Raw genomic sequence first — 22,945 nt, 5'->3', positions numbered from 1 at the left:
GAGGGAAGGAGGGATCTCGGCAGCAGCAGGGAGGCTGGCCGCTCGCTTGCTCTCCGCCGCCCCCTCTCCCCAGCCACCGCGCAGGGCGTCTCTGGAGACCTGCTGGGCTTGGAGACGCGCCGGAGATCTTCTCCCAGGGCGCCCACCCTTCTGCATCTCCACCCACCCACGGAGATGGGAGAGGCCGGTGGGTAGCACGAACCGTGGCAGGATATTCCACTTACAGACTGCACATGCTCAGAGGCATTCACTTCTTGGCTAGGAGGACTAGAGAGAGACACAAAGCAAGTGAGGGAATTCCTCTGGAGGGCTGGCGGGATGATTCATAAAGCAGGGCATGCATCAAAGGGTAGGGCGGGGAGGGGAAGTAGCGACAAAAACGAGAGGTCTGGTACTAGTTAAAAATGAGCAAAGTGTGAAAAGGTGGGGAGGTTAAAGGGGGCCCTTAAAATCAAGGCGTACTTGCCGGCTGGTCTTGCAGCAAGCTTTCAAGTTACACAGCATCCCTTTTTGGACGCAGGTGCTGAAATGTTAGCTGTGCCAGCTTTTGACTTACACATAATGCTTCCTCCTTAACTCTGTATTTTCTTGTTCCTTGAGGCTAAAATGGTTAAGAGCACTTCGGGGCTACTTTTCCCTCAGGTGGTTAACCCCCCAGAGGTGAGTAGATTTGAGCTAATTTCCTTCTAGTGAACAGCACAATAGTTAACACAGTCCCAGAATATGGAGAAATGGATACGAGGCAGATCCGGTACCACCTGGCATTCTCAAAGCCTTCTATCTTCCTGGAAAGGTCTTCATCTCCAGCTTCCTATTACTAGGCACATCACAGTGGTGAAAGGAGACTCTGGGGTGAGCCCTGGCTCAGTTTAAATCCTACAAGGGCTGCTGACCCCATTACACAAAAGCAACTCATGCAGTTGCTTAGCATGGCAACACACTTAGACAGTGGCACACCTGGCTTGACAATATGCAATCTAGAAATTGCACCCCAGGCTTCTTTTTGCAGTGGTTGCAAGGGATGCTGAGGTGCAGCCCCACATTTGTGTGCCAAAATGCTTTGAGGCATCACATCTCTTGGATTGTGTGATGCGGATCATTTGGAGCAGGCCTGACCTCCCACAGAGAAAAAGGGAGGTAAAGGAGGAGGAGGAGAAACAAGAAGAGCAGTACACTAAAATGGGGGGGGGGGGGAGAGAACAGAGAAACTTCCCCTGCTCCTCTCATGGCTAATCATCAACTCCATCCCAAAACACACACATGGAGAAGGAGGCTGGAAGGATATCATCTTTCCAGACCAGATCGCTAGAAAACTTGCTCACTTCCTTTCAAAGAGATCCCATTGGCAAGGCTTAATTTGGGGGCAAAGGATCATCCCTGGAAGATATTTTAACGTCAGCACAATTAATTAGTTCATAATAAAGAGTAGAATGTCTGAACACCTGCAGAGTGTTCTTCCCTTGCTACCATGCACAACCAGATTAGCCAAGGGGGATGGGTAGGTTCTTCAAGTCAATAGGCAAAACTTCCAGGAAAGTATGAGCCAACTCTTGTTTAAAAATTAACTGGAGGGTGGAGGTGGAGAGGAGATCTCTTTCATGGTCCCCCACCCCACCCCCCTTCGTTCATACTGGAAGGAATATCCTTTTGTCAAGAAGGCTGCATAAGATTGTGTTACTGCTCCTGTTATCTCTTACCCTTTGTGTCAAGAGTAACACAATTTCTGCATATATTTAAAAACAACAGCACATGCCTTCTGACTATCTTGGCAAATCATCCACTTTGAGAGTTGTGTTTGAAAGTTTTGTAAATCATTTCTGCCCTTTCAGGAGTATCTGAAGATTTGTAAAAACAAAACAAAGGGGCTTAGGGCACCTTAAATATTAACGGATTTATTGTGTCAAGAGTAACACAAATTCTGCAGATAGATAGATTATATTTAAAAATGGGCTTTCTGACTATTGTGGAAAATGACTCATTTAGAAAACTGTGTTTTGTAAATCATCACATCTCTTCAGAAGTACCTGAAGATTTGTGGCACCTTAAAAATTAACAAATTTATTATAGTGTAAACTTTTGTAGCCTAGAGTTCACTTTAGCATGCATTTGGTGAAGTGGACTCTAGCCCACAAAAGCTTCAGCCACAATAAATGCTCGTTTTTAAGATGCCACAATACTTCACTATTTTAGCATGACTACTCTTATGGAAGCTGCATGGGGGGGGTGGGGGGAAGCAGGTTTTGCAGGATCATTTGTGACATTTTAAGTCAGCTCAAACCCAAATTAGGGCAATCCACTAATTTGGCTGTAACTCATCAAAAGAGCTCAGCTCCACTAGCAGAGACATGGATATGGGGCACTCAATAGCCATGTCACTTTCAACACTGGAATTCATACTTAGTTTAGGGAGGGTGCATGATTGTGTCCATACTGAGCTTTGAATGGGAACTCTTTACTGGATCCTACAGCCCTTTAGGGCTGTTGCCATAGCAGGAAATTTACATAGACCTTTAAAGTGCACCAGACCCATAACTAGCCCTGAAATCAGGCATATAAAACCTTGGGACCGCCTAATGTTGTCTGACTACAATTCTCATCATCCCTGACAGTTAGCCATACTGGCTGAGGCTGATGGGATTTGCAGTTCAAGACATCTGAATGGCACCAGGTTGGGCAAGGCTGATCCGAAGGGTCACAGGCTTCCCATCCCTTCCTTGTAAGACAACAAATATGCTCACTGGTGCACTTTCTGATTGTGGGAGATAATACAAGCACACCAATTGCTCAGAGTAGCACACTGAAGGAGTAGGGAAGAGGGGGCAAACCCTTCTTTTCCTACCTCAGATGTGGCTGCAATCCTATGCTTACCTACCATTAAACTCCCATTAAACTATCCCATTAAACTCAATGGGACTTAACTTCTGAATGCACTGTGTGAATATTGGAAGAGGAGGGGTTGCAGCCAAATGCATGCAGGGTCAATCCCAGGTATCTCTAGTTATTAGCAGGGTTTGGGAAATGCACTGTCAGAGAGAGAGAACTGATAAAACCCGGTTAGATAGTCTGATTAGGAATGAGAGGGCTTCACACATTATAAAGAGGCAGCCGATGAAGACAATGATGGAGTATCGTTGCGGGGTGGGGCTTAACTGAGCCCCAAGGGATGGCTCCAAGCCATTTGGTATTAGCCCATCAGGGGGCGCCCCAGAGGCACTTCGGCTCCCCTTCCAGAGAGCATGGTGGCGGCTCGCTAGCAGGTGTGCAGCGCATGGTCCGGCGAAGGCAGATCAAAGGGAGTGAAACCTCCTTCCTTTGTCATGCAGAGCCTTCCCGGAAATGACCTGGCCTCTATGGCAGGGGACTAACAGCTCCCCCGCAATTCCTCCCGAAAATAAACCTCCTCTTCAAAAGGACTCCCTGTAATAACCCCGCTCGCTCAGGGTCCTGCCCCTCCTTCCAACCCCTAGGGCAGGAGGTTTGTGTATGTAAGTGAGGGTGGGGGAAAGCAGCCAAGATGGAGCAAGAGATAGGGCTGGCACCACCAGAGCCTAATGGCTTTATGGAGGGGGAGAGAGCCGGCTCAGGGAACTTCAGGCAAAACTTCAAAGGCTCTCCTCTTGTCCAAACATCAGATCCTCAAACCCACAGGCAAGCCGTGGCCAGAGATTCTGTTGCATCACTTCCTAATACTCCCTTCCAGTCTCTAAAACTGGTACAGATCCTGTGCTTCATTTCTACAATGAGGGGTTTTGGGGCTCAAGTTTGCCTGAGAATCCGGAAGCTGCCCCATCTTACACACATGGGCACAAATTGTGGTTCTTGGGTGGCATTGCACTTTGCACATGCTCAAAGGCACCCTCATCTTCACAGCTCATCTGCAGCATAGAAAACGGGTGCTGCTGCTGAGTCTTATTGTTGGCTCATAGTTATGAATGATGACTGTGGAATCAAGTGATGACTTACTTTGGGAATGAGCCATCAGATGAAACACCAGTTTGAAAAGGACTATTTGCTGAAACTGATATTTTACAGGTGAGCCACAGTATTTTTTTTATTGTTGTTGTTTATGTTCTTGCTTTGGGAATGAGTCTATAGATCAAACATCCATGTGGATTTCAGGGTTCTAGTAAAAAAAGACCCCGAAAGCCTGAACCTCCCCAAGCCTCATGCACAAGTTCCAGGGGAAATGCAGGCATAGAAAAATTTCCCAAAACCTGACACAAGTAAACCTCATTTCAAATTAAACCCCCAAAGGCAACTCTTTCCTTGTTTAAACTGTGAAAACGCTGTGCTGCAAAGACATTGCTGAAGGATATATGACATCTGTCTTGGCTACAGCTACCTTGAAGTATAGGTAGATCCAATTCCACACTGCTTGAATAGAGGACACCTTGAAATAAAAGACTGTCTTCTGTAAAGTAGGACCCATGGCTACTCTAGTCCTTAATTTCTGAAAAGAGAGGTGAATGGGCTGAAGATGATGCCTACAAATCAGACAAATCACATTGTCTGACCAAGGGCAAATAAGGGTCACAGCTCTCCAGTATTACTAGCAATCACAGGAGATGAATTTTATTTGTTTATTTCAGTTATATCCCACCTTTCTTCCAAGGAGCTCAAGGTAGTGGGCATGGTCCTCCCCTCCTCCTTTAATCCTCACAACAACCCTGTTGAGGTAGGTTAAGCTGAGAGGCAGCGACTGGCCAAGGTCACCCAATGCGCTTCAGTTTGCCGAGGATTCTAACCACTAATTCTAACACCACACTGCTCTTAATTTTAATCAGGACCAGGTTTTTGCAACCTTTTCACTGTGTCCTTTTCCTCTTTAAAGCTCATGAAGCCGATATTTTCCCTGCAGGGCAATGCACACACATATCGTATTGAGACCTGTATATTTCGCTCCACGGAGCAAGTCATAGCTGTGGGAAAGGGATTCCAATTGGGAAACAACACTAAGTGGAAAGGGTTAATTTCCCCTTTCCCCAGCACAGCAGTGCAGATCTAAACTGCATGCAAACACACTGGCACATATACACATGTGAGGCTGCTATTAAGTTTTTAAGTGTAGTTTGACCTTGGTGTTTAGGAGCAGTCTTTTGGTTCCCAGGAATGAGATCAGTGGTTCCTCCTGTTCATCTTAAATAGTATCCCTGCTCCATCATGCTGATTATAGGCTGGGTCATCATCACACACACATACATACATACATATATATGGTCTCTACACACCAGGTTCCTCCAGAAAGATGTCACAGATGTAGCTCAGCCCTGGGGCCAAAGTTCTGTTGCAATAATTTGGGTCCCAAAAGGTTCCCTTCTTTCTCCCCCGCCCACCTTCCCTCTCTAGGATTCTTGGTCTGCAACCGATCGGTTTACGATCCAAGGTATGCAAGCAACTACGTTTCATAGATATCCTCGTAAACACCAGCAGCGATCATCAATCACCAAAGCTCAAGAGTTCAGGGGCCGCTGAAGCATTTTTATTTTCAGATTCCTATAAGCTGCTACAGCAAAGCTGCTGCGTTTGTTTGCACCAAAGCTGTGCTTGCTGCACTGCCTCATATGTGATGTACCTGCTGTTCCTGATGGCCTGTTACACCTGGCAGGCAGATGTGAGACCTGCCAGCCCCAGAATGAGCCGTGGGACAAAAAATGCCTTGTATGATTGGCTCTCTGAAGGAAAGCAAAGCACACTATCTAGGCACAGCAGGATCTGCATCTGACAAAAACAGGGCTACATTATCCCCATCTTATATACCGTACCTCTTCCAGCTCTCCAACCTTGTTTGTTACATATGTGTGCTGGAGGAGGGGAACGGTGTATTTCTGTTAAGATTTCTTCTTTTCTTAAAAAGAAGTGATGGGTAGAATGGAAAATTCTGCCTGCCTGTCTAGAGAGGAAGGAAGTTGCGTGCAGATGGATGGTTTTTCCATAATAAATGCCGAATCGGCACAGAGATGGCGCAACGTCACTGAAAAGCATTGCCAGCCGGTCCCAGGTATAGGCATCTGCATGCATGTGTTCATTCAGAGGCACATTGGGTTAGAATCTGGTTTCTGGATGCTGGACACAAGTGAGCCTTCTTGGACCACAAGAAAGTGTTTGGGAGATCTGCAAAACTGTAAACATCTTGTTCAGGAGCAGGGACCCTTCAACACTGAGGACTTTGAGCCTAAATGATGTACCTTGAGCTCCAGTTCATAGTTTGAACGATAAAGTTTTGAAAGGGGAAAATATGAGGTGCTGAGCACCCACAAGTTCCTTACGAGACAGTTAAGGAGCCCTTGATATGGGGCTACAATCCTTGCAGCAATCCTATGCACATTTTCTTTTGTGCCTGCCTCAATGGAGTCAGCAAGACATAGATGAATAAATATGTAAATAGTCAGGTTACAGTTCTGTCAATAGTAAGTGACATTATTTAGCTGTTCTTTCCCTGCAGGTGATGACTTAACCTTGCCTTGCTTCACCTTATAACAATCCTGGCAAATCTTGATGGCACCTATACAAGGGTTCCAGTCTAAATAAAGGCCTTGGTTCTACACTTAGAACAATCTCTTGGAGGTCATCAGGTCACCCAGAACTCCTGTCCCAGCCTTGAGCCTGCCACCTGCCACAAACAAAGAAGCCTCCATTCATCCTCTCATAACCTTAAAGCAGGCTCCCTCAACCTCAGCCCTCCAGATGTTTTTGGATTACAACTCCCATGATCCCTAGCTAGCAGGACCAGTGGTCAGGGATGATAGGAACTGTAGTCTCAAAACATCTGGAAGGCCGAGGTTGAGGAAGCCTGCTTTAAAGAGACCTATCAATAAATTAGTTAATGTTCAGAAGTAGAACAAGCTGCCTTCAGATGTTGTGGACTACAACTTCCATCACACCCAGCCAGCATGGCCAATGGCCAAGGTATATGGGAGTTGTAGACCCTGGAGGGCACCACATTGACTACCCCTGTCTTAGAATGCCCTCTCTTGTGTAGGTTTCCTCAGAAGAAAGTCTTGTGTCCAATGGTGCTTACTTCCAAAGTAGCCTTACAGCCTGAACCTTTGGATCTTCACTTACTTCATTAACTGGAGTTTGCCTCGGGAAAAGCACGCATTGGACTGAATCTCTCCAAAGACTCCAGTATAACTAACTTCTTTGGAATGAACTAGATGTCATGTTAGTCACATTTTGTTTAATTTTGTGACTCAGAGTATTCTTTTAACTTGCAATACTCACAGAGGACCCCAATCAGGATTGGGTTCATGGCATGAGGGGATGGTTTTAATTCCTCCCTTTGCCATTTTCACCACTGACAATCACATGTACATATGCAAATGTACACACACCAAAGTTGCTATTTGCCTTGAGGCTGCTGTTTGAATTTTTGAATCATGCTACAAGTGTTTCTTCACTAGTTCCCTTTGTCCAAAGTCTGATTGTATTCCCTCTATCTTCTTTGCCCAAGGGAGACAGATGATGTGCCCTGCCCATCTTTGACAACAGTGAAGAATTCAGGGACTGAAACCAATGACAACATGGAGGGAGCAATAAACCATAGGACGATGGTACAACAGAGTGCAAACAGGAATTCCTCTCATGGTGCACCAATTCTCTTGTGGTTATTTCTGGCTGAGAACCTAAGACTGAAGTACAGTACAGTGGTACCTTGGGTTACAGACGCTTCAGGTTACAGATGCTTCAGGTTACAGACTCAGCTAACCCAGAAATAGTACCTCAGGTTAAGAACTTTGCTTCAGGATGAGAACAGAAATCGTGTGCCAGCGCCAGCGGGAGGCCCCATTAGCTAAAGTGGTACCTCAGTTTAAGAACAGTTTCAGGTTAAGAACGGACTTCCAGAATGAATTAAGTTCTTAACCTGAGGTACCACTGTATTTGATTAAGCCTCTTCACGTGGTATTTATGTGACTGAACCTTTGAGAGTTAATAAAAGAGAGAGCTCAGAGCAAAGCCATAGAAATCGGAGAGTGCAGTTGTCTCAGTCCAGTCTGAAATATTTTAATGATTTGTCTTTAAACACCACCACCACTGGACTCACTTAAACCCCTGTTTTTTCAGAGGAGGAACTGGAGGCTAAAGTGAGCGACACCACCACCAATCACTGCCAACATATAGGGCTCCCAAACTTTCTTTCATCTGGGAAGATGTAAAAAAGGCTATGGGTTGGATCCAGACTTAGGCTGTGTTCACTCTGTTTGTAGCACAAGAATGTGGTATTTTTCAGTCTAAAATTGTTCACACTCATCCTCAACATGTTGGTTTCAATCTAGAATGATTCTAGATCCTGCAGTCCACAAGGGTGGGTGTGGTTACTTGATACAGGTTTGAAAACCCTCCCCCTGATTAGGTTTCCCATGCCATTTTTTCTCAGCCCCCATCCTAGTTAAGAAGGAAGTGGTGATTGCAATCTTGGTACAGGTCTAGCCTGGAAAGATGTGGATACCACCTGCCCCCCCCCCCCATTGCTGAGACCACCTGCATCTGTTTTTATCAGTTTTCAAGTGGACATATTCCAGGTAATGTAGAATCAATTTGCAATGAGATTTTATTTTGCACATAAAACACGTTTTTCAAGAAGGACTCTTCAGAGGCAAAAAAATGCACTACTGTAGATCTAGATTGTGTGTGGACTACAGGGGAAAAAACCCCTAGTACTCAGTCTTCATTGTTTTGAGAATAAAATGTCTTGTGTACACAGCCCTTTTAACAACAACAACAACAACAACAACAACATCATTTTATTTATACCCCACCCTCCCCAGCCAAGACCGGGCTCAGGGCGGCTAACAACCAATAATAAAAACAAGTTGATTAAAATACAATTTAAAAAGCAAGATTAAAATACAACATTAAAACATTAGGATGCAGCCTCTTCACAGGAGGAGAAAGGAAAAAGAAAGAGGGGGAGGGAATCAAACTGATTCTAAGCCAAAGGCCAGGCAGAACAACTCTGTCTTACAGGCCCTACGGAATGAAATCAGATCCCGCAGGGCCCCTTGTCATGCACCCAGTGAAATCAATGCCACTTTAGTCATCTCATTTATTTCAGTGGGTCTACTCTAATCATAACCCTAAATCACAACATTCATGCACATATGCAAATGCAAACACAAACCCAAGCAGCTATTTGCCCTGAAGCTACTATTTTATTCTATTCTATTTTCACAAGCCTTTCATTACAAGTTCCTTTTATCCAAAGTCTGATTGTGTTCCCTCTTATCTTCTCCCTCCAAAGGAGACAGATTATGTGCCCTGCCCTTCTGTGACATCAGTGAAGAATTCAGCACTGATACCAAGGATAACATGGATGGAGCAATAAACTGAAAAGCGCTTTCATGACAGGTTGCAAACAAGAGTTCCTCGCATGCTGCACCTAGCAGGGAAACCTCTCCTCTTAATCTTTTCTTCCATGAGTGGAAGGTTTCTGGGTCTACACCAGGGGTAGGCAACCTAAGGTCCGTAGGTTGGATGTGGCCCAATCGCCTTCTAAATCCGGCCCACAGACGGTCTGGGAATCAGCATGTTTTTACATGAGTAGAATGTGTGCTTTTAAAATGCATCTCCTAGTTATTTGTGGGGCCTGCCTGGTGTTTTTACATGAGCAGAATGTGTGCTTTTTAAAAAAAATATGCATCTCTGGGTTATTTGTGGGGCATAGGAATTCGTTCATTCCCGCCCCCCCAAAAATAGTCCAGCCCACCACATGGTCTGAGGGACAGTGGAACAGCCCACGGCTGAAAAAGGTTGCTGACCCCTGGTCTACACATTGGCTCATTCTGGGGACTTCTCTTTGTTTCCTGCTGCACTCAAATAGCCACCATATGAAAGTGGTTTTTGTCTGAACTGGAGAGTGGCCAGAAGAAATGTAAAGGGTTTCTTAAAAGCTGGGGTTGCTATCTGGAGCAATGGAGCAACATTTCAGGTCTGGGTTGGAAACAGGCTATTGTCTGGTTCATCAGACTCTTGAGAGTTAATTCTCCAGCTGAAGGAAATGTGTCTTACATGAGGTGTGGGGAACCCTTTTTAGCTCAAGGCAGGGCCACATGTAGACAAGGGTGGCGTTGTGGTCTAAAAAACACAGAGCCTACGGCTTGCCGATCAGAAGGTCGGCGGTTCAAATCCCCATGATGGGGTGAGCTCCCGTTGCTCGATCCCTGCTCCTGCCAACCTAGCAGTTCGAAAGCACGTCAAAGTGCAAGTAGATAAATAGGTACCGCTCCAGCAGGAAGGTAAATGGCGTTTCCGTGCGCTGCTCTGGTTCGCCAGAAGCTGCTTAGTCATGCTGGCCACATGAACCGGAAGCTGTCTGCAAACAAACGTCGGCTCCCTCGGCCAGTAAAACGAGATGAGCACCACAACCCCAGAGTCGTTCACGACTGGACTTAACGGTCAGGAGTCCCTTTACCTTTACCTTTAGGGCCACATTTGCTCATGAGAAACCTGGGGAACGCATGGCAGTGGTGGGTGGGATCAGAAGCAAAAGTGTTCAGAGCAATGGATGTGATTCTCTTATCTTTGTAGCTAGAGGATTCCATAAAAGGTAAAGGGACCCCTGACCATTAGGTCCAGTCGTTACCGACTCTGGGGTTGCGGTGCTCATCTTGCTTTATTGGCCGAGGGAGCCGGCGTACAGCTCATGTGGCCAGCAGGACTAAGCTGCTTCTGGCGCACCAGAGCAGCGCACGGAAATGCCGTTTACCTTCCCGCCGGAGCGGTACCTATTTATCTATTTGCACTTTGACGTGCTTTCGAACTGCTAGGTTGGCAGGAGCAGGGATCGAGCAATGGGAGCTCACCCCGTCACGGGGATTCGAACTGCTGACCTTCTGATCAGCAAGCCCTAGGCTCTGTGGTTTAACCCACAGCGCCACCCATGTCCCTTAGAGGATTCCATACTCCTCTCTATTTTCCATCCAGGCAAGCAAGAGCCATTATCACAGTTCAAGAACACATTCCAACCAAGAAAAATCACTCAGGAGGCACAAAGTAGGGCCAGTGAGAAGTATATCGTTTGGACTCTGGAGAGAGTCTAAAGGACCAGATAAGGAGGCATGGAAGACTGCATTTGCCCCACCCACTGCCCCTGGGCATGAGATTCCTACCCTATTTCACAGCCATGTAAAGAAAAGCTATACACCTGTTTCCTGAGATAAAGATGAATACTTTTTTTGCCTTGGATGAGTGGCTTAATGCAAATGCTTTATATGTTTTCATTATATTGCAAATCACTTCCCGATGCCTCATAGGCAGCAATTCAAAAATTAAATAATATAATTCAAAAATTTAATACTAATAATAACACATCCAGCTTTTCAAAATATGTTAACACAGAACAACAGTACCTCCTGGCAGTGTGGTACTGTAACTTTTAAAAAATTAAAAAGACTGAAGTCTTGGACAGAAAACGTTGGTGCAAAGTTTCTTATTCAATATTGAATGTTTTATTATCATTTAATATGGAAAAAGCTACTGATGTTTAAACGCAAGGCACAGAGAGGTATTGCTGCTCTAATCCTAGATGACGAAGGATGTGTACCATTTTAGTGCCACTGATATACACAACAGTTGAGTGGTTTTCACATGGTAGCACAAAGAGAAAAAGGTCTCAGCCCACTAGAAGCTTACAATTTAACATTTGACAGTAGGGAGAGACAGCAGGAAGAGGTGAGGGCAGAAATGGAAATCCTCTTGCAAGTACTTGGTCTCCACAGAAGTTGGGCTGAAGGATATGAGATTAAACAAGGGGTTCACGGATCAGCAAAAATAATAATGGCCTTGTGTTTCACTAGAAACATCTGATTGACTAATAACATTTTTTCAAAATCACTTTTTTGGCACTGGATATTACAAGACAAATGCAGGAAGACATGCCAGCGCAAGTGTTTAGGATTGGCTGCCAGAAGCTTAGGAACATAGGAATGACCATAGCGAGTCAGAGCAGTTGTGCCCCTATTCCATTCCAAACTCTCATTTCTTTTGGAAGCCAGCAGCAAAGGACTCAGAGAATACAAGAGATTCATCAGTATGATCCCAGCACCAGGGTTTTGTTTGTTACAGACAGCTGTAACCCAATTAAAATCTGAAAGCGATCCTTCTCCAAGATAAGTTCTTTTACTGATTGCATTTATGACCTTAGATAAAGGATTTGCTGCAGGTAAGGTTTTATTAGGCAACTAAAGAAATGAATAGACCCATAAAGGGGAGGGGGACACCCCAAAAGATGTAATCTAGACGAGAACACTTGAGTGGTGGTATTCCAACAGCTGCCATTTTTCCTCCTCATTGTCATCTGTTTTTAAACTTGTCTCCCACAATGTGCGTGATTGTAATTTTAATTCAAGTAAAAGGACAAATCATGAAACCATTAAATTGAGAATGCTTTAAAGCTTGTACCAAGAATCATGCTCCATGTAGTGGCTTCTCTAGCCATGTTTGGATTGAAGATTAGCACAGTCCATATCCCACCTAGACTATAGAATTATTAACTTTCAAAAATCAAGTAAGAATATGAGAAATATATTCTACCACCTCCATATCTGGGTATGATTTTAATAACCCATTTACTACTCTAGGGAGCTATGGTGAAGTACTATAATTTTCCTGCCAGCTTCTCTTGCTTTGCTCTTTCCTACATAAACAGTTGACTATCTTTGGGAAATGGTAGCTGTTATTTCCTCCCCTGTGGAACAAAAGAGCAGTTTCCTCTACCAAGGAAGATTTAAATTTCAGAAACAGCATTGGTGGCAGGGGAGAGGCTACCCCACCAACCGTTCTGTGGCCCAAATTTGATCATATTTGTAAACTGCTTAGAAGTTTTCTTACAATCGAACAATATATCAATTTTGCAAAATCAATAAATAAAATTATTTGGTATGGGTGCATTTCCTATTAATGTGTTTTAAACCATGGGGAGAACCGGGTCCCAGTTGCTCCCTAATATTAAGCATGTTTCCAAAGTTCAGTAGAGCTTACTTAGGCTATATGCACACCATACATTAAATGGATATGGAATCCTGGGAACTGTAGCTTGCCCCTCAGAGCTATAATTCCCAGCACTCTTCACAATCTAGTTACAGTGGTACCTCTGGATGCAAGCGGGATCCGTTCCGGAGCCCCATTCGCATCCTGAAGCGAGCACAACCCATGTCAGCGGGTTGCGATACGCTGCTTCCGCGCATGCGCGTGATGTCATTTTGACTGCGCATGCGCAAGTGGCGAAACCTGGAAGTAACGTGCTCCGTTACTTCTAGGTCGCCGCGGAGCACAACCTGAAAATACACCTGAAGCTACTTCAACCCGAGGTATGACTGTACCAGGATTCCTTGAGACAAGTCATGTACACTTGTTCTGCAGTGTCCTCCTCCCTTGTGAACAGGGATTGCAACCTGAAGCATGCAGCAGCTGCTCTCCTGAAAGACTCTGAGGCCCAGGGGTGTTTGGGGGGGGCAGGGGGCGGTCTGCCCAGGATGCCACCCGGGGGTGGGTGACAAGATGGCCTGCTGCCTCCCTCCCCCAGCTGTAGAGCAGCCGAGGGCACACATGTGGTGTCCATACGGGCTGCTGCTCGAGCACCGTCCATATGGGTGCCGCGCATGTGCAGTCCATGCGGGCACCGTGTGGGCGTTGCAGGGCAGTTCACCCCGCCCCTCAGTGCCAGAGAGGCTTCCTCCGCCACTGCTGAGGCCCCAACCTTTCCACCAGGCAGTACCACTTTCATACTGCCTTTCCCAGTGATCTAAGCACTGCCTTGTTCTATTGCTTTCTCGGGCTTTCTGTAGCCTAGCACTGTTGCAGGGATCGCTGTCACTAAGGTCAGAGGCTGTGCAGCAGGAAATGCCAAGATATACCTGATGGTCTTCAGCAGCTTTCTGACAGCTGTCTCTGGGGTGCACAGCCAGAAAAGCAGAAAGCAAAGGCAACAGAGTGAAAAGCAGGATGCCTAAGATCAGTTGAAGAGGAGAAGGAGGAGAAAAAGAAAGCAAAAACAACTAAAAAAACGCTGGCAATGTTACCTGGCTCAGACATGTCGGGGCCAGAGAAGATGGACTGTAATAAACCCGTCATAAAAATACTTAACACTTATATAATGCCTTCCATACGCTGACTTAAAAGTGTTTTATGAACAGTGGGCAAATATTATCTGTGTTTTCTTTTACTCACAAGGCATGTAAAAGACAGGGGAGCTAAGTGAGGTGGACAAGGTCAAAAGGCCTGAAAGTGACAAAACTCAGCATGAGCCATTTAAAAACGTTTGAGAGGCTGACACGTACAATGGGAGAGAGAACAACTTTGTACTAAAAAAGGAAGAGCCGTGGGCCCTGGGTTGAAGCTACTATGATAAGTATCCAAAGTATAGGGAAAGATAGGTGATGGTGAAATTAAACCAGGGGAAATGTGGAACCTCGTTCATATGTAGATTTTCCTTTGCAAGCCAAATAGCAGCTGAAATCACAGGACAAACTGAAGTGTGGATGGGCCCATAGTGAGCTCAAGAACACAAAAGCTCATGCCACGATAAACCACTTAAAACTTCAAAAAGCCACAAGACACCTAAGCTGGCATTGTTGCAAAGGACTAGCATGGCTACTCTTTCAGGATTAGCTTCATAGAGATTCTATGCCTTCAACAGCTGTATGACAGGTAGAAGTTTAACAGCTGTATATTTCTTATATTTGACTGGCATCCTTCTGTCTTGAAAGACAACGGAATGGTGCGTCTTTGGGGGTGATGTCAAACTGTTGGAAGGTTACAACGCCTGCTGTGGCCGTAGAGACCAATAAGGGAGAGACATGTTTTGTTACAGCTGGGGCTGCTTGGGGGCTTGGCAGGCATGGTACATGATGCTGCAGTGGCAGAAGAAAGAATGATCACAACGAGGGGGTGTGTTGGGTGTGGGCCCCCACTGATAACACAGTGCTAAGGGCCCCAAGATGTCTGGTGACAGTCCTGTTGACTAGGGAGCAGGAGAAGAACATACAACGACAACATGTCTTGCTGGAAATGCATCCGGTGCATCATATTGTTTCCAAGTAAGACTTTTGGAGAAGGGGCTAACACTGCACCAAATCCATACTGAGACATCAGGAATGTTCCTGCCTGCAGAGTAAGGTTGAACGGGTTAGGTGCCCCCTCCTTTCCATAACAGTCAGTTATTCTACCCATGTCTACCACACTCCCTAAAATAAATGCTTACAGACAGCGATGGCATTTTTTTGGACACCATGCTGGCATCCATCTGCTAAACTCTTTCCACACCTAAAGGTCAAAGAGCCAGGTTTCCATGAAATATTTTCCCCTCCAAAATATTTTCATACACAGTAGAAACAGCAGAAAATATAGCTTGCGCGTTTTGTAAAGGTACAGTCAACCGTATCTCGAGAGTCTCTGGACTATTACTTAAAGGAGCTGCTCTTGGCCAAGAACTCTGGCTTGTTGACAATTCTATTTGGCATCTTTTCTCTCTGGAGTTTCTATTTGTTCTTCTCTCACCCTGGGCTCTAACCAGGACCCCAGTTTGCACAGCAAGCTTCCATAGCATCATCATCATCAAGTGGTTCTCTCTCTCTCTCTCTCTCTCTCTCTCTCTCTCTCTCTCTCTCTCTCAAGCTTTCCTGAGAGATATGACTTTGGAGTGGATATTTATAGGGCAGGAGACAGGATTCTGTCAAATTTTAGTGCATTGCCAATTTTAGAACGTGATCTAATCGCTGAAAATATACTGGTGGCACAGTTCCAGAAAGGCAGAGTTAATAGTTAAAAAAGAACTGCATGTATTGCAGGAGCTTCTGATTTATTTATTTTATAGTATCACAAAAATCCTGCCTTAGAATCGCTTAGCCTGCTCTTTCCTTTGGGTGAGATTCCATTGTGACAGGGGAACAGGGACAGTGCATCTCTCTTTGCCACTATGTCTCTTTATAACCAAAGATACGATTGAGACAAGTCAGGATGGAAAGTTGCACTTCCCTAGGATGAAGATACAGTAGTTTAATCCATTTGTCACCTCCACCTTTCCTGCTGTGGTAGAGATGCCATTCACCCTCCTGCTAAGTAACAGTACTGTATAGAACTCAGTATTGTAGACAGACCCACCAAGTACAAGCTAGGCTCTTAGGCAAAGCCAGAATCTTATCTGCCTGATCAATAACAATCTATTCTGAGATTTTATTGTCATTTCCCAAGTTTTATGTGGTGCAATATTTGTGTGTGTCCACAGAGCACCTGAGCATATGTAAAATGTTTCATCCAAGGCATTTTACATGTGCTCAGGTGCACTTTGTCCTTTCTAATCCAGCAGACTTTTATTTTATGAGGCAGAATCCCTCCCCCAGTTTTTTCAATCACTAATCCTCTCTCTCTCTAATTGTTTTAGATTGTTTTTATGACATTCTTCTTGTATATGTTGTAGGTTGCGCTGACCAGTATATTTTAACTAGAAGTGTGGGATATAACTCCTCCATCATTTATTTATTTTAATTTGTATGCCACCTTCCCACCATAAATGAGCCAAAAGCAGCAACAGGAAGAATACATATTAATGCATCATTGTAACAGTTTAATGCTACTAACATAACGGCAACAGCAGCAACAACAACATTTTTCAAGGTGCCTGGTTTCAGAGGTGAAATCATTTTGCACATACTCAGGGTCACACACATTACCTTTTAAAAAAATAAAAAATTACAAGGGAATATGGGTCCTGAGTTCACAAGTTCTGTAAGCCAATTCTTTTTGTGCAATACATTCCACTCAGAAAAACCTAGAATTTCTTGTGTAGTTTGCCGCTTTTATTTATTTTGTTTGTGGTACAGAATTCATGCTGCACAAGGCAATATCAAAACATTAAAATCCTGTTTAATGCATCCTATAAAAAGTTGTTGGAGGTGTAGAGTGTGTGTTTGTGTGTGATAGAGAGAGAGAGAGAGAGAGAGAGAGAGAGAACTTATTAGCCTAAGTAAACTCTTCTCAATTATAAGCCGACATTTTGGCAGATTAATTTATCCACTGTAGAGCAGAGGCTCAGATGAATTGTCCCAAGCAGAGATTCATCATCCTCATAAATATTGCAGCAGTAGTGGCAGGAGAGGTCACAGACAGAAGCACTGACCTTCTGAGAGGCATGGACAGCAGTTAGAGAGGCATGGCTGGTGTTTGATAGGTTATGAGTCTGATTGTTAGGAGCAGAGATACAGCAGGGATCACTACATATGTAGTCCTTCTCAATGGTTAGTTTGCAAGGGCTTGGATCCTAAGATAAACCAACTTAAAAATGTTGATAGAAGGACTGTAGAGCATCTGTTTTGCATGCAAACGGTCCCAAGCTCAATCAATGGCATATCCAAATTGGTTTGAGACTGTCCCTTGGCTGAAACCCTAGAGAGTCACTGCCAGCCAGCAGGGACAATATTGACTCAGTATAAGACTCTTCCAATGTGAAGGAACGCTTCCTTTCCCTCCCCATGCCAGCTGCAATGTGTCTCTGGGAAGCGCTCTTCTGACCAATGGCACACTTGGGAGCTGCTGGCAAAGCAAAAATCACCCCCAATATAAATTACCTTAAGCAAGTTCATGGGAGGAAAGTTTCTTATCTCTTTCCACCAACATCCCCAGCAGTCAGCCCACCCAATAATCCCCACCAGGGCATTTTGTGGGAAGCAAGGGGTGGGAGATTTAGATTTTTTAGCTTGGGTATGGCTCCATGTTTGTGGAATCCCCTCCCAAGGGATGTGAATACAGTTCTAACAGAGCAGACTTTAAAACTTGCTTATTTCAGGTTGCCTTTTCTTAAAAGAGTTACGGCAATGATGACTTGAAATTGTCTGAAACTGTTTTAGCTAATCAATAATGGTGTACTGCTGGTCTGCATATTGTTTTAGATTGGTGTTTTAAATGGGTGTTTTTACTGAAATGTGGTATTTTATGGTGATTTTATGTAAGATGCCTGGGGACGAGGGTGCCTTAAAAGGTTGCCTAGAAGTGATTAAATAAATAAATGTTTTAGATTGGGGGGTGGAACAGGATGGTGGGAGGGGGGAAACAATTAAAATGATTTTTTTTAATACTAAGGATCATCTGAAGCTGTTGTTAAGTTGGAGTTAACAGGGGACATGGGGGGGCGGGAGATTAGAAACTGTAAAGTTTACTTTTGTACAGTTCAGTAGACACAATATCATCATTTCCCTGGAAATCAAGCAGCTAATAGCCCTATTGGCAGACATTAACTGCAGCTAGGAAGTTAATTTCAATTCCATTAAGTAGGATACCTTCCTTCTCCCAGATTTCTTTAGGAATAAAAATGGTTTGAGAGACAAACAGCAATAGGAAGAATTCAGCTTACTCACTACAGGTACAAGACAGCCAAAATTAAGTATTCCTGTGTCCCTTTTCTTTCAATGTAGGCTACAATCCTATGCATATTTACTAGGGAGTAAGCTCCACTGAACTCAGTAAGACTTACTTCTGAGAAAACATGCATAGGATCACTGCATATCACATGCGTAACTCTCCCACATAGATTAATTGTTTACAAAAGTATTTCACTTCAGTTGGGTTGCACCACTAGTTAGGTTTTCAATTGATATGAAAACAACTATATGTGAAAAATGAACAAAACTGTGTAGGGATCATGGTGCATGGCCACATGAAGCCATACACATCACTAGTAGCTGATAACCATTTAAACTACTTTGACAAATACAAGTCAACGATTTTAAGACAGGAAAGGAGTCCAACACAAGTGTCTCTGAATGTTGATTTTACATATTAATACATGAATGCTGGCTGTGGATATTTCCATGTCCTTTCTAAGGCCCAATGGGACAATGAAGTGAAGTGATAAATAAAATAAAATACGGTTCTGAAAATACATTGTAAGGCACTTAACAGTGAGACTAATGTGTGTCTACTCAAAGGTAAGCCTCACATGATTTAATGGGACTTGTTTCCAGGTAAGTAGGGGCAGTATTACAACTCTAAGGGTGTCCATACGCTAAAACCACTTGCTTAGGACTAATTCCATTGATATTAATAATGTGTTTCTATCTTGGAACCTAAATGAAGTGACTATCTGATTACCTCATTATGGCCACACAAGTAGTATAACAGAGTATGTGTGAAGGCATTATACACTCAGCCTGAATTACTCAAATCTAAACTAAGTTGATTCCTTCAAATAGCTGCCAATAAATAATGTCCCATTCCCTTTGAACATCAATGTAATTTGGATAGGGGAAAGAACAAACAACTTTATCATCTGGAAACTACCCAGGGGGTTGGAATATCAGTGGTTATTCCAGGAAACTGGATTAACAGCTCCCAAGCAGGTGAAAAACATTACAATATTTGTGTGAAATGCAATTGTGTATAGCTATTACTACCCAAAACATTTATGGTATATGAAATAAACTCTCGGTAAAGAGTTTTGAGGGTAGAATATACGTATTCAAGACACAACTTATCAAAGAACTCCATGGCCTCTTGCCATGGAGGGGGCAGTGACAATGCAGAGTTCTGGATATACCGTATTTCATCGTCTATAAGACAACCCCTATTTTTTGCACCCAAAATTAAGGAATAAATATTTTAAATATTCCGTGTATAAGACGACCCCCAATGTTAAACTTAAAAAAACTGAGGGGAAACATAGTCTTATACACGGAAAAATATGGTAATTTTAGTGAACGTATTTCTAACAATGCATCTGTTCACTGTCCAGATGTAATTAAATCTTCTAAGATTTACAGAAACCAGTTACAACCAATTTTAGAACAGAACCATCCTTTCCATGCACTCATCTGATTCCTCAGGTTACCTAGGAGGCAGGGGCCCACAAATACAAGTGTTGGTGACCAGAAATTTTAATTCTGGCAACCAGAAGGAAAAACCTACTGCATATTCCCACCATGGGAATAACAAAATTATTTCAAAATACCTACTAGGGCAATGTCTATATTTAGGTCAACCAAAATATCACAACATAATGTGCAAGATTTTGAGTTCTCCAGAACTCTTCAATGGGCTAGATAGTGAACAGAACAATTGGGGGGGGGGTCATCAGCAATAGAGGAAAGGAGAGCATGTCTCTTTCAAAACGGTGCCTTGCTGTGACAGCATCAATGTCATGAGTTGGAGGGAAGGAGATCCTACCATAACATGCAACAAGAAAATAGAGCCTATGGACCTCCAGATGCTGGACTTCAACTCCCATCATGCCTGACCGTTATCCAGGCATTGAGCTGATGGGAGAGAAAGTCCAACCACCTCTGGAGGGCCACAGGTTCTCCATCCCATACAGGCTTGGCCCTGGCATAATCTGGTTTACAAACCCTAAACCATAGTTTATGTTCAGATGTAATGAGCAGCTATGGTTTGTCACAAACCAGGACAGGAGGGAACTAAAGAACTCATGGGGGGAAATGAGCACTTGTGTCTAAGACATATTCCAGACTCATTCACACAGGGCCTAAAAGTCAGTAAGCGCCAGCGATTTGTCTGAACAAAGCCAAAGACTTTGCCAGCTGCTTCTCCTATAAAACTCTTTCCCAGGACATCAGGTAAAAATGAAAGGCACACAAAGTGGGAGTGGGAAAGGTGAGCTCTCCTAGCTACAATTGGCTAAGCTCAACTAACGTTTGTAGACCCCTCTTAGGAGGCTTGCGACTCAAATTCTCAAAGACTGCAGAATATGCTTCTTACTGCAGATTTACAACCTAGGAGGCCAGGCACAGTCATAAAGCCATAGTGACTATCTGATCCCCTCAAATCTAACAATTTCAGAACTAATATGATTTTTATTACATTGTTTAGTGTGTCTCTAATGGGATGAGGGCCAATACAACTAGTTTGCCTGGAGCCTAGAAAATGCTGCTCAGGTCATGATGAGCATGGCATTCAAAATGTTTGTCTCCGTGATAAACTGCACTGATAATGTACATTTTGACTGCCCCATCTGTCTTCTGACTTTTTGGAAGCTCAGAAAAATTGCAAACAGCTGCTATTTGGATAAAACAAAATCCTATTACAGATCATTTTTCCTTATTCCTATTAAACATATGGTAAACACAAGACCAAGATATATATGAATCCATACACTGGGGTTAGTCTTCCAAGTTGCAAATGCATGTTACTTTCAACCAACCTTTCTTTAAAAAAAATAGCAGATTTGGGAGGCTCCAAATTTTATTTGAGAAGCAGTGTGGAGAGCAACTAGATTCTTAATCCTTTTCCCACCAGCCAGCTTTCCTATGAAAATTGCTTTCTTCTTCATGGAGAGAGCGTAGAATTAAAGGGCAAAGGCTGAAACCCAGAAACACAGAAATGAGAGTGCATTCTACTCCTTGCTTGAGATAAGCATTGATAAAGAGAGAGACAATTATTGTCTGATATCTTGTAAGCAGCTAGCATTGCGCCCCGTAAAAGATCGGCACCTGAACCTTAGTCATCATCCCAAATTTTGTCCTGTGTGTCTAGATCAGTGTTTTTCAACCTTAGGTTCCCAGACATAGTTGGACTACAACTCCCATCATCCCCAGCCAGTTTAATCAATGGTCAGGGATGATGGAAATGATAGTCCAACAACATCTTTGTACCCAAGGTTGCAGAACACTGGCCAGGTCATTGTGACACCACAGAAATAGAATCCCAGTGCTCAAGTCAGGCTGGAATGCCATCCTAGTTCTTATCAGGTGGACGTAAAACCACCCTACTTCTTTTCAGTAGACATAATTGAGTCTGGCATAAAACTGAGTGAAATCATCACCACCCTTGAAACATTACAGAATCCATTTATTCAAATTTCTGGCCCCCTGAATGATTTAAATGCAATGCAGGTATTTGGTCAAATGGGGTCATACAGCACAATATTATATTTGTTGTTCACCAGCAGCACTGAACAGAAAGACAAGTTGTTGAAGGGAAGGGATGAAGCCAGAGCTGGTTCCAGAAGGTGGTAACAGCCAAGGCTAAGAGACCTATAAAGAGCCCCAACTTATTGGTGCATTGCATGGAGAACCAGAGGAGTTGAGAGAGAGTATGAGATTGTTTTTAGTTGGCATGCCCTGCCTTGAGGACCAGTGTCAAGCAATTTAATTTTTCCATAATGCCCTGAGCAACACTATGTTGGGACATTGTGGAAATTTAAAAAGTCCAGCAGCTCACAAAGTTGAACACTATACAAAAGCTGTTGCTTCTTGATGGAAGTTGTGGAAACTCACAATAAAAATAAGAGTAATAGCAAAACATAAGAAATTCGGGTTAAGTTTTCTTCAGCATGCAGCAGGACTATTCAGTGTATATCAGGATAGGTTACTGTTAAGAGCTGCCTGTATCCACTCTCAGTTTTTGAAAATTACTCCTATTCAGGAGGCACCAATAGACCTCTTTGCTTGAGTTTTCACTGACCATTATTATTCATGCTGGTGGTAGCTCCAAAACAGACTGTACCTTTGGCAGCAAAGACCCACCACCCCCAGCAGAGTAAGGTGAGGACACACCTCTGCCAAATCCTAACACGCAAAGCAGCAGAACAGATCATGGGTTAGGACTGCTCCCTTATCTCCCATGAGATACGTATAAAGGAGTGCAGTTTTTCAACGTTCCATTTAGCATATAGAATGACTCACTTGCTTGTTATACTGGGGATTTTTATATCTACTCCCTGTCCCAAGGGTTTCTTTGACACGATGCACTTCGGTTTCACCCATTATTTTGCTTCTTTGATATCAATAAATCTACTGAGAATATGTAGATATGCAGAGCTGAGGCTTACAGCCCCAAGGTTCTAATATAATACATTTTTCTAGCCCTAACTGATGTGGTACATACCAATAGAAATGTTTTTTTCCCATTAAAAAGCCATTTAAAATAATTTAATGCCTTTAGAAGTTATCCATGGCTTCTTCTTAATACAACTACTGCCAGCAATCAAGCTTACCAACAGATGAAA

General features: G+C 43.7%; 1 protein-coding gene and 1 long non-coding RNA gene across 8 annotated transcripts in view; one reads left to right on the top strand and one right to left on the bottom strand.

The window, feature by feature from the left end:
* The window catches only part of WNT5B (Wnt family member 5B), a 122,660-nt gene that overhangs the window by 20,025 nt on the left and 79,690 nt on the right, over positions 1-22,945 (bottom strand). Inside the window, exon 2 of one of the 7 annotated variants that reach the window (XM_083402300.1) lies at positions 4,343-4,450. The exons of 5 other annotated variants lie outside the window; for them this stretch is intronic. In XM_083402300.1, the coding sequence (XP_083258426.1) occupies positions 4,343-4,429 (87 nt within the window). In that variant the 5' untranslated portion in view covers positions 4,430-4,450. Of the gene's footprint in view, positions 1-957; positions 1,169-4,342; positions 4,451-22,945 lie in introns of those variants that run through there. One more of the 7 variants, XM_083402304.1, reaches the window with a different exon arrangement.
* On the top strand, positions 1,928-9,339 carry LOC310659300. Its single transcript, XR_014502734.1, has 4 exons — positions 1,928-4,032; positions 7,451-7,550; positions 8,375-8,519; positions 9,239-9,339. It is a non-coding gene; the product is annotated as an uncharacterized lncRNA (long non-coding RNA).

The sequence above is a fragment of the Podarcis tiliguerta genome, assembly GCF_965153285.1.
Source record: "Podarcis tiliguerta genome assembly, chromosome: 10".
NCBI lineage: Eukaryota > Metazoa > Chordata > Lepidosauria > Squamata > Lacertidae > Podarcis > Podarcis tiliguerta.
This window is presented reverse-complemented; position numbering and strand designations above follow the sequence as displayed.